Consider the following 13,276-nt stretch of genomic DNA (forward strand, 5'->3'; position numbering starts at 1 on the left):
AATGAGGTCTGTCCATCTGATGTAGACTGCGTGTGAAAAATGATTAGGATTCATGAAGAGTGATACCAGTACAAATACAGTACTCCACCCCACATAAAGTGTAATTTAGTGTTGACTTTGTCTCCCTGACAGGTGTAAAAAACGCTCATGGCATGTGACAACTGAGCTTGAAAGTAACTGTCATGTCAATTACAGTGTGAAACTCCCGATACATCCCTCACTGCAGAAGATCGGTGAGCGGCCCGCAATGAATCTTCGGGAAGAGAGAGGTGAGGCTCCTGACAGCTGAACTCCACCTGCTGATGAATATCATGTCATATGCTCAAACACACATCAGCAGCTAAATGGACCTGAAGGGGATATTGTTTTGTCAACTGCTGTTTCCGAGGCCAAGAAGAAATGCTTGAAATATAACTTATTAGCCAACATGATGGAGAAGTCCTTGAAGTGCCCATAAAAAAATGTAAAGATTTGTTTTAGACAAACAACATATTGTGTAATTCAGCAAAAAGGAAGATTAAAAAATAATTTAAAGAACCCCTAGTGCACACAGGAAGTACAGTACATTATGTATAATGTTTGTATGTGTTTTGTATGCAAATTACAGCAAAAGAACATGCCACATGTACTGGAACAACAGTCCTTTTCCATCCCTGGCGTGTTGAGCGTATTCATGCCACCTTCAGCCAGCAGACGATGGTTTTTAGAGGGTGTTTGGGTGTTTTTAGGGGAGCGAGTGAGCTGTTGGGGGGTTGTGCTTGTTCCTTGGCAGGGGGCCACATTTCCCTGCCCCCACCACCCATTAACAGCTAAGAGAGATTTACCAGTCAGACCCAGTCAACTTTCCAGTTTACACTGGAACAAAGCAGTCAGTTTGTACCAAATACAAATTGACTACTGAAGTAAATAGGCTTGGTTGTGCAGAAAATAAACACTGAACTAAACTGTTCTACTGGACGGAAACACCTGAGAGCCAAGGGCCGCTATTGGACTGTCCATCCATCCATTTTGAAATGTGAATACTAGGGCAGGTCTGAAACACGCACTTATGGACCAGTGTCTCTGCCACTGGGTACCGGCGTAAAACTATCGTGCAATGGCGGCACACAAATGTGACCTGCAAAATAATTGTACATTTGAAACTGGCCGACAGGTAACTGATTGTGGCCGATCAGCTGAAAACAGTCATATTTCAATCGACAGCCAATCAATCGGTGCCGCTCTAACCAACACATCTTCCCTCCTAACCCGTCATATACCGCCACTTGACGATATAAACCAAGTTGAGTAAAGCTGTGACAAATCATGCCATGGAAAGTGATCAGATGTTTCATGTAGCTCCACCATTAGGTCAACCTAATGGTACCTTACAGCCGGTAAAACTACTAACCCTCAATATAACGTCTCACTTGGTTCTAACCCTCTGAATCACTGCTCACAACATAGATTTTTTAAATAGGTATTTTGCCCAGCTGTTTACCAGGTTAGAAAAAACAATTGAGGCAAAAATATCATTTTGGGTGGGGGAAAGAATGGATCGAGATCAACAATTCTCAGAAAGACAACTCCTAGCAACCACTTTGGCGGTGCTGATTGGTTAGTGCACACTCAGCTAACCATCCTCCCAAACAGGATATCCGATAAGATCAACACCATATAGACCATATAATGAAGTGAAAATGAGACGGAAGTCCAATCCAGATTACCACGCTAAATGCTTTGAACCTCAGCTGGAGGAGATTTGCAAATTTGAGGTTGTGACTGAGCACAATAGCAAAGCTACGGTGTGTATAGTCAAAAGTTAAACATTCTGAAAGAGGTGAAATGTGGAACCAAAACCTAAATAACCTCTAACCACCAATGGTACGAATGTATTGGATTTGGTCAGAGTTGTGGAACAAACTGGGGTCATTGGAAATCTTCCCGCTGTTAGCGCTCGAGCTCATCCTCCCCTCTAAGTGTTTTTTTTTTTTTTTTTTCTCTTTCACTAACGGCCGAGGATGAAGCCAGAGGATTTTGGACTTCAGCCCAGCATGTAAATTTATCTGCCATTTCCAAACAATTTCCATCAGGGGCCATTCAGACTGTGTAACATGATAATTTGACAGCAGCCCAGTAGAAAAATGGCCAGTGAGGCAGTAATGTTTGATTTATTATATATTTTTGTCCTCAACAGTTTGTTGTATAGCCTCACAAAAGGCCACAGCTGGATGCGAGTCGTGGTTAAAAATAAAAGATTTGGTGAGCAAGTTGGTGATGGATGGATGGATGCAACAAAAATGGATTGATGAAAGGACAATTTTAAATAAATGAAAACATGTTTAAACACATGAGTGTACAGATGGAGGGATTGGGTAGACAGTAGGCAGAACATTGTAAAGGATTACATGAACACACCACCCAGTAAATTACCCTTGATTCCTTGAACATGGATGAATGGATAAATGAAAGGGGATACGAATGGATGGATGAATAAATGAACCACCTAATGAGAAAATGAATGTATGAATGAATGAGCGGGTGCTTAGATTGGCCAATCGACAGATGCCTGAACACAATAAATGAATAAGTGAACAAGCCGCCTCAAGAATACAAGCGAATAAATTAACAAAGGAATGAATGAATGAGTCCTAGAGTGGATCAGTGATCAGAAAGATCAATGCTTGGATGATTGAACATATGAACACTCATAGATTAAGCAGATTAATCTCAAGCAAACGAGAGAAGTGACTCAATAAAAGGACAAACTCAGCAGTATTTGAGTGAGCAGATGTATGAAAACAATAATGAATCCAGAAATTAACAAATAATTTCATAATAAAGCTGTGATAAGAAATGATAAGTAAATGCCTCAATAAATGGATAAATGCTGGATTGGCGGAAGGCTGAACTGAACCATTTTTTTCACGAGGTTGTCAGGGCTGAATCCAGTCCTTGTAAAAGAATGGTAAATTTCTAAACCAAAAGGCAGGAAGGTCTTGTTACCTACTACGAGTCCTTCAAATGCAACACTGGGTTGCTTTCCTTTCCTTTCTGTCACTCCACTATCCGTCTTCTCTTCATTCACGAGGCTCGGCAGTAATCGTTTGCCCAGTTGCCCCGGGCAACCACATTTGGATCGCCGTCAATCATTTTGTTTAGTTTGGTGGCCCCCGTTGGCAACCGCCGACAACCTCGCTGGTCCAAAACACTGGTGTGGCTCTCCAGAACACAACGCGTAGGAAACATTTGGGAGATAGTTTTTTGGACATACGGTGGATCCAGTTTGAAACATCATTCTCATTTAGTCAACAAACATAAAGCTAGTTTCTCACAGTAAAAGACACAGACTCTGAACTGCTGTGGTGAAGCTGTCCCCGGTCGGTAGAAAGAAGGTGAGTGTTTTTACAGAGGGGGATTTCACAATCACAGGTGTGAGGAAATTGGCATTATGCTCCTTCCTCAAAGGTAATTTCCGGGTCATTGGCTGAGTCGAGCATGTTGTCTTTTACAAGCTTGCCAGTAGCATTTCATGGGTCCAACCAATCGGCTCGCTTTGAGAGCGCTCCGAAGGGCCACGCCCTGAATGGCCGCGCCCTTAAAAGGCACTGCACTAGTTGGTTGAAAGTAACATCATGGGCAATACGCAACTCAAAAGAATTTGATCATGAAATGGTCGGAAAGGACCATTTGGCAGATTATTTATGTTGCAGATAAGAATTTGATTGCACAAGTTGAATTAAATCCACTCTAAAGTTGGGCAAGTAGAAATCATGTTGCACAACCTTTGACTTTTAAAATACTTGGAATGTGGAGGAGCATGATATCAAATATGCTGATTCCATGGTAATTTTTATGAAGATTGATATCTCACCACTGTTTATACTATATTGAGATAAATCTTCATCTATATAAGTTACAATAATTACATTTTTCCTGTATTCATACACACTATTCAAATTGTCATATAGTAGTGTATACAGGTAACATCAAAAGTTTGAAAAGTTCTACAGCTATGAAAGGCCTATTGTGCGTAAACTACTGTATCTCTGAATTATTGAGCAGTTAAATAACATGATCTTATTCCCCTGCCGTGACACCCACACATCTAGCACTGCAAGAGGAAATGTAGCAACACGTTTTAGAAACAGCTTTGATTTTCATAAGCACGGAAATGTACTTCTTTGATGAGCTTCAATTACTAGATGTTCAAGACGAGAAGAAAAATAAATCCATGGCATCAGACTCAGTCAACTTGTCCAACAGCCTGCGCACGGATGGGATTTTAAAACATTTTAAAACCAGAAGGAGGTCATCAAATTACGGCGAGCACATCAAGCTTCCCTCCGTTTTATATTCCACCGGCAGAATCAAACGCCAACATCTGTATATTCTCTTAATTATCAACGTGCATCTTCTCATGGATGCATATGGTCCATGAGAACTGAACGGGAAGATCAGTGCAGATTAAAAAACTCAGCTATTACCAAAGTCCTCACAACACCTGGCGCCACCGCCGCCAATAAACATTCCTTTCAAAAGGAATTAGACTTGAATAATTATTAGTTTTATGAAGTTTATGTGGTGAAGTCAGTGATCTTTCTGGAAAACATAAAAATACATTAAATCGAAAGATGTGACAGCTGTTTTTAGTCCTCGAGAGGATGATTAACACACGAGAACCTAAATAATGAAATAACCAAATCACCTGTTGTGTTGCTACCTGCGTGATTTAAAGCTGGTGGAGGTGGATCATTGAATTTATGTTCATAATGGATACAAACATGACAAAGCATACATTTTCTTTTGTTTCCCTATGGTAATCTTTCAGGTATTTCTTGTTTACGATGGCATATGAGGCATTGTAGGTAAACATATACATTATTTAAATATTCAGAGAAAAAAAGAGATTTCCGAGATTAAAATCGTTACAACAACAAAAAAAACTCTGATATTCTCTCAAATTAAAATAGTACATTTACAAGAAATGACATTGCATCACTGTGCAAGCTTGGATCAATTTAATGTAACCAAAGTCTAGATTATGCTAATATGATAGGGTGTGTTTCCTCATTAGATGCATTAGGTCATCCATTGCAGGCATAACACACATCGAGCTGCAGCGTCTGTGGTGTGATAAGGTTGATCCAACTTGCAAAGAGATCTGATATTGTTCCTTGGCAAAAAAAAGAAACGTTTTTAAGTTGTATTTCTTGTAAATTTGTGACTTAAACAAGTTTTTTAAGTAATCTTTTTTTGCAAATATACTTCCACTTACTACTAGAATTTAGATTTTTTTTAATCTACTATGGCCCTAATGTGCATATGACATATGACATATATATATATATATATATATATATATATGTGTGTATATAACAAAAAAAAGGACTCATCTTGAGTGTATACATCCAATCTAACCAAATGAAACAACATTTGACCGCTGGCAGAGTAGTGGGAGATGAATGTTTGTATGTACGTTGGCCAAACACTGGGTTTACATTTCCCAAAAATAATCTTCAATAACCAGTGGCTCTCTGTCAACAGCAATGCTTCACTCTGCTCTGCCAGACATTCTCTGCTTTCAGTGAGGAAACTATAAGTGGCTAAGCTAACAAGCTACAAGCTAAAATCAGACAAACAAATAATAATTATGTAGTCAATTAGCTACATTGCTAAATTCCTTCTTAGGTCTGTCCGTGATGCTTCATATCGGGACCAGAAATGTAAACACAACCAACATATGTATGTTTGGCGACATGAATCGCTTTAATGTTGTCCACATCTACAAAACTGTTCGGTACGGGGGACGAGGAGGCCGCTGGTTAGATCTCCCTTTATAAGAGAAGACACTGACAGAGGGACTGACCTGGTGGCAGTGCGGGTTGGACTCTCTGCCGTACGAGTACGAGCTCCTCTCGTTTTTACCTGCAGGAGGACGACAGAAACAAAAAGTGGGAGCAGTTAGCAGAGGGAGTCACATTCATATCTGTATTGGAAAAAGTGGAAAAATAATTCATCCCACTCATTTACTACTGAAAGGTTAGGCATTTATTAAGAGGGGAGGACAAACTATACAAAATAATACAGAACAATGAACAATTAATTAATTAATTAATTACATAAATTAGTTTCCCAACTAATGTAGATTCATACAGGTTTCATTCATTCATATAAAGTCAAATTCTTTCCAGCATAAAACATTACATTTAGTATGAACAGGGGTATGATTAATAATTCATTTGTCCATTTATTTTGTTCTTCTTTTTCTTGACCGCACTTGACTACTAAACGTAAAGCTTCCTCCACTGTTGATGGAAAATGTAGCTACATGAACTGACCAATGACAGGATGACCTTATTCATAATTTCTCCCTTTCATTCCAATATGACAATACATTCATTCTCTGATGAGGTGGAGAAATAAACTGTGAAAATTCATTGGTTGATTATTGTTTTATCATTTTTCAACGTGGTCGCATTCTGTCCCAATTAAATAACAATTGGATCTACCATTTAATAAAGAATGTATTTGTTAATTTTGCTGGATTCGTTCACCCAACAAGTACAGTTTGTATAAAAAGTTTATTTTATTCACTTCAAGGATTTTTTTAAAACACAATAAAAGTCAGCCAAAGCCAGTTTTCAGGATCAGAGTACTGACAGTGTGTGTGTGTAAGCGTGCGTGTGTGTGTGTGTGTGTGTGTGTGTTCTGCTCACTGCTCTCACAGCTCAACAAAACAGACATCTGCTATGCCTGCAATGCATAGAAACCTCTTTATGCTACGAGCTCCAGCTTTGAAACCAGGAACAACACTTTCACCCTCCACATTCTTTTAGGTGGAGATTCTGTTTCTCTGCATGTGCAGACAAAACAAAATAAATATGAGACAAAGTATTCCAGTTTTCAGGTGGCCTAACATCTAGAAACCAAGAAACAATCTACTCCGTCTCAGATCACAGTTGACGTTTTAAAACCGTTTTCTTCACTGTAGTTTTTCCCATCTATCAAATGGGACGCATTGTGGATTGTTAGCAGAGAGTAGTTTACGTGTACGTTGTTCTGTCCCATTGGGAAAGTTTAATACAATACTTTGTAAAGGACATCCTGTACATTTCACTTTGAGAATTTGGGCACATAAATAAGATGTTGGACAGCCAATTTAGTGCAGTTTATAATACATATGGAAAGGTATTGGCAAGATAGTTTATTTGAGGAGTTTCAGTCAGGATTTAGAAAACACCACAGCACAGAGACAGCACTGGTGAAAATTACAAATGACCTCCTAATTGCATCAGATAAAGAACTCATCTCTGTACTGGTATTATTAGACCTTAGTGCTGCGTTCGACACCATTGACCATGACATCCTATTACAGAGACTGGATCAGTCGATTGGCATTTCAGGTACCGCACTTAGTTGGTTTAAATCCTATTTATCAGATCGATCTCAATTTGTATTTGTAAACGATGAAGCCTCAATGACCACCAACGTTAATCACGGAGTTCCACAAGATTCTGTGCTTGGACCTCATATATGCTTCCTTTGGGCAACATTATCAGGAAACACTCTATAAACTTTCATTGCTATGCAGATGATACTCAATTATATCTATCGATCAAACCAGAGGAGACCAACCAGCTCGCTAACATTCAAGAATGCCTTAAAGACATAAAAACATGGATGACCTGCAACTTCCTGATGTTAAACTCAGACAAAACTGAAGTTATTTTACTGGGCCCTGAACACCTCAGAGATCAATTATCTGGTGATGTGGTTTCTGTAGATGGCATTGCCCTGGCATCCAACAACACAGTAAAGAATCTCGGCGTTATCTTTGATTGGGACTTGTCCTTTAACTCCCACGTTAAGCAAATCTCAAGGACTGCATTTTTTCATCTACGTAACATTTAAAAAATCAGGCACATCTTGTCTCAAAAAGATGCAGAAAAGCTGGTTCACGCGTTTGTTACTTCCAGACTAGATTACTGCAACTCCTTATTATCAGGCTGCTCTAATATGTCTCTTAAATCCCTCCAGTTAATCCAGAATTCTGCAGCTCGTTTACTCACAAAAACTAAGAAAAGAGATCACATTACTCCTGTATTAGCTGCTCTGCACTGGCTCCTTGAAAAATCAAGAATCACATTTAAAATTCTTCTCCTCACCTACAAAGCCTTGATTGGTGATGCACCATCATATCTTAAGGAGCTTGTAGTACTTTATTGCCCCACTAGAGAGCTGCGCTCACTAAATGCGGGGCTACTTGTGGTTCCCAGAGTCCTAAAAAGTAGGATGGGAGCCAGAGCCTTCAGTTATCAAGCTCCACTTTCAGTCCAGGAGGCAGACACAGTCACCTCATTTAAGAGAAGACTTAAGACATTCCTCTTTAATAGTGCTTATAGTTAGGGCTGAATCAGGTTTGACCTGGTTCAGCCCCTTGAAATGCTTCTATAGGCTTATAGGCTGCTGGGGGATGTTTTAGGATACACTGAGCACCTATCTCCTCCTCTCTCTCTCCTTATGGATTAATTTACATGTCTGCATTGCACCGTATTAACTCTGCTTCCTCCCCGGAGTCTTTGTTACTTCACGTCTCATAGGGTCCATTGGACCTGGCGGTGTCTCATGCCTGGTGAGCCGGTCTCGCATTGGCCCTGCTGATGCACCCCGCCCCCCCTCCTCTCTACCTCCTTCTTTTTCATGGATTGGAGTTCCATTCATACATTGTCATATTCATGTAATGTGTTTATGTAACTTTGTAATGCTGTTCATTCTGTACACATGACATCTATTGCTTCTGTCCATCCGGGGAGAAGGATCCTCCTCTGTTGCTCTCCTGAAAGTTTCTTCCCTTTTTTCCCCGTGAAAGGGGGGAGTTTTTCCTGATCCGATGTGAGGTCCTGGGACAGGGATGTCGTATGTGTACAGATTGTAAAGGCAAATTTGCAATTTGTGATATTGGGCTTTACAAAATAAACTGAATTGAATATCTGCTAGCAATATTTGGAACCTCATAAATATATATATATATATATATATATATATATATATATATATATATATATAGAGAGAGAGAGAAAATTACTTTTATCTTTCTATCAATATATATATATATATATATATATATATATATATATATATATATATATATATATGTTGATAGAAAGAGAGAAGTAATTTTCTCTATACAATTGGACTTCTTTATACAACCAGAGGATTCGCCACCTGATGGTCACTAGAGAGAATGCAGACTCCAATTTTCAGACCAGAAGGTTGCCGCCTGAATACACCCTGACATATTATAGAAATAGTTACCTCATTATAAACAGTATGGGAAAATTGATGAGGGTCGACATAGACGTATTGCCATATTGTCCCATGACTCAACCTTAGTAACCTACTTGCTTGCCTAAGAAGCCTTGAGGCCACATATTAACCATCGACCCATGAATATATAATGAGTATTAATGGCGTTTCACAGGTCTTTTTGGTACGCATACTACAGATGTGTGCGATGGGGAGTCCCCATTGAGAGAGTGACCGATTTTTAATCATGTGACTTTGAGCTGGTTGCATAGACAGTCAAACTCTAGGCCTAGACTCTCCAAATAGTGCATACCACGGATGCTTTTGTGAGCAAAAAAAATAAGCACGAGCCACAACTTATAAATGCCCTAACAAACCTTGCCTGGCAAAAAGGGCACGTCATTTTGTTCAGAGCATTTTGTTATTTAGGCATGTGACAACCTCCAGTTCTGCCAAGTTAAGCCAATGCGGAAGTGTGTTAAACCAGCATTCTCTCTACTGACCAGCAGACGGTTGCAAAAAGAAGTCAAATTGTATAGAAGTCTATAAGAAAATGACTTTTATTTATTGCTTGCAGGAAAAACAACAAGATGACGACGGCGAAATTGCCAAACTCAAGGCTTCAAAATGGGTGACGTCATCATGACGTCACCACTTCTTATGTACTGTCTAAGTGTGCAGGTGTCTTAAAGTGACAGTTCAGCCTGAACTTATTAATACATATTGATCATCTGACCTGTAGTGCTATTTATCAATCTATCTGTTTCTGTTGTGGTGTGAGTTGCCTAGTTTAAGAGACATGTTGTTTTTTTAATTTTGGGGTGAACTGTCCCTTTAAGCCTTATTAACCCTACAACTCATTTTAAGGACATGAGAACCCCCCCCCCCCCCCCCCCCCCCCACACACACACACACATAATTGTCCTCATATAACATCTTTCATCCAACATGTTCAAACAGATGTTTGAATGACATCAAAGCGTCAGAAAAACGCAGTCAAAGGATTGATCAGTACATGACAGGGAGGTGAAGTGTCTTTGGCAGGTAACCGACCGATCATTCTAATACACAAACCAGAGCGTGACTGGCTGTGGAAAAATGTGTCTGATGAATTTTCATGTAAAAAAGGCAGCGCCTGGCGCGGCGCGTAAGCAACATAGCTAATTCTCCCTCCAGCTCCTGAACAGGCTCCTCTGAGCTTGCGAGGACCACTTCGAGACTATTTTTAACCACACGGACCTTCTTCTTGGATAAAACCTTAAATCTTCAGCCAGTTTAAATATCAAACCACGGTTAGCGTGTAATTACATTCTGCGGGTCGGTGCAGCCGCACAAGATGAAATGGAGGGGTTTGGTGGCGAGCGTGTGTGGAGGAGAATGGAGCGTGTACACGGTGAAGGGTTTGAATCAGGCATGTATAGACCAGCGTTGAATGCACGCCAACATGGTAGTCGATGCAGAAGAGGTTGATAATTATAGACGTACAGAATGGGAATGTGGTCGACTGTGTGTGTGTGTGTGTGTGTGTGTTTTTGTGTGCGACCAATACAGCGGCCTCGGCTTCAGCTAAGACTGAAGCCAGCTGGACAGATTTGGCACTTATACAAAGACTCCCCCACACACACACACACAAACACTCAAAAGTACTGGAAATCACTGGCACAGATGCGCACACGCACACACACACACACACACACACACACACACACACTTAGAAACACACGTAAATGTGCACAATATACATAATGTATATATAGCTCCATATACAAACACGGACACACACACGTGCAAATGTACTTTTGCATGGTACCGAAATATATAAACATACAGAAACATGTGCAATAAATCAAAACATTATTTTATATATATATAAATATCATATTTAATAAAAAAGACTCTACAATTATCAAAGCCTTTAAAAGTACAACTATATTTAAAAGAATAAATGAATGAATTGCAGATATTTCAGGAATCTTAAAATTTAATTTGAGATTTTAAGGCTATGCTGTGAGGAAAGATGAAGCAGTGTTTTTATTGGATTTTTCAATTTAATTAATATAATGATATACATTTGGTGTGTCTGCTTATTTTAGTTTTTTCTCTCATCGGCCGGCTGTGTCATTAATTTACTCCTCAATTACTTCATTATTTTCAATTATTAAACATAGAATTGTCTTCGATTTGGGAACAATTAACTACACAAAAATATACGTCACTCTAACTATTATTGGACAACAGGGCTACATAAAATCAGCATGAGCAACTTTGAACTTGAGTCCTTCTTTCTTCCTTTCAGTTATCTATTAATTCAATAATTCACCTAATTTTCTCTTAAAATACCTCACAGGCTGACTTAATTCCTTCCAAAATAAAATAAAAAGTAAAATAAATCCAGCTGCCTGAGCAGACTGACAGGAATAAAAGAAAACCTATCGTATTTAACAGAATAACAGAGGCCTATGTCCTGACAGGATGAGACATTTGGATATGTAAGAGGCCTCTCCACGTCAGCACTGACAAAAACAACGTTCATTGCACTAATCACCGCGGCGTCTCGTCACAGTCCTCAGGGGGAGGAGGGCCGACACCGGCAGGAGTTTTGTCTCTCTCTTGCCACGGCAGCACTTCATAAAATTATATATATATATATATATATATATATATATATATATATATATATATATATATATATATATATATCGCCTGTGGATTTTGTACATACACACACCTCATTGTATTTTTTTAATTTCACTTCTTACTTTGAATACTTGTCAGCAGCTTTCAAAAGAAAATACTAAAACACGCCACAAAACCCTAATATTGGTATTTTGCCTTTTTTTAACAGTTTTATTTTTTAAGTGAATATTTGTGCATACAGTCCACACATGTATAACATATTACCAGATAACCAGATGACTTATGCCCACGAAAGACCATCATTAGTTGTGGAACAAAACAACACATTGGGATGAATACGGAGCGTATTGTTTCAGGTATTATTCTCTCATTTGTCTTTTTGTGCAGACGATTTTTAATCAGCACCTGCAAATACTGTGTATTATGTTCCAAAATTTGTATTTGTTGTATTTGATTACATTTTGTTGCACTGGCAAAACAATATTTTTCAAAATGCTTCAGAATGTAAAATGAATGTATGGATTTGATCAAACTAAAAAAGAACATGAAAAATAAACAACGTGACTGAATGCTGTTTTTAAATGCTTTGTATACGCTGTAACGTATCAGTTAAGTTAAACAATGACGTACATACAGAAGCTACAAAAACTACAAAAATACATGTATTCTGAATTGAAGATCTAACAGTTGTGTAAGCCCAGTTCTTCACTTTTGTCCAAACACGCCGACCTTTTCACCTCCGCCGTCTCTGCGGGCCAAGTTCATGTATTACACACACAAACAAAAATCCCTGGCTTTTTAATTTGGCTGTTAAAGAGAGAGAGCAACATTAAAGAGGAAGAAAAATCCCGGCAGGGAAGAAGCAAAGCAGGATGGGAAGGGTCAGCCACTAGATCACACACCTTGTCACAGTACACCGTGAATGGACACAGTGTTTTTATTAATATTTATAATTTGTTTTGCAACAAGTCATTTTAATAAAGAACATTACACTCAATTTTTTGAGTGGATTATTTCCTTGGGCTTTGACATTTAATTGGTATTAAATGTTTCCTCTCTTATATAATCAGATAAAAGAGTTTTCCATTGTTCAGCAGAGTAGCTTTATACATGATATTTGTAGTAATATGAACCCATTTAAAGCACAAATCCACATAAAGAGAATTGAACACGGGCCAACACCTCAGTATTGGTCATCCAGGAAAAAAAATATTTACAAATACAAAATATACATTTAGCGGTCCAGCTGACAAACTACATAACTACTGCAGTCCCCCCCCCTCACACACACACACCACCCCACACACACCACCCTGTCCTATGATGCTACCAGACTACTGAAATCCCAGCA

The 13,276-nt window shown here is 38.9% G+C and overlaps 1 protein-coding gene across 8 annotated transcripts in view; it reads right to left on the reverse strand.

The window, feature by feature from the left end:
- Positions 1-13,276, reverse strand: part of LOC117740040 (transcription factor 4-like) — a 203,984-nt gene that overhangs the window by 103,558 nt on the left and 87,150 nt on the right. For all 8 annotated transcript variants that reach the window (XM_034546168.1, XM_034546162.1, XM_034546165.1 and 5 more), the window contains one exon: positions 5,849-5,907. In XM_034546168.1, the coding sequence (XP_034402059.1) occupies positions 5,849-5,907 (59 nt within the window). The remainder of the gene's footprint in view (positions 1-5,848; positions 5,908-13,276) is intronic.

The sequence above is a fragment of the Cyclopterus lumpus genome, chromosome 12 (assembly GCF_009769545.1).
Source record: "Cyclopterus lumpus isolate fCycLum1 chromosome 12, fCycLum1.pri, whole genome shotgun sequence".
In the NCBI taxonomy this organism is placed as follows: domain Eukaryota; kingdom Metazoa; phylum Chordata; class Actinopteri; order Perciformes; family Cyclopteridae; genus Cyclopterus; species Cyclopterus lumpus.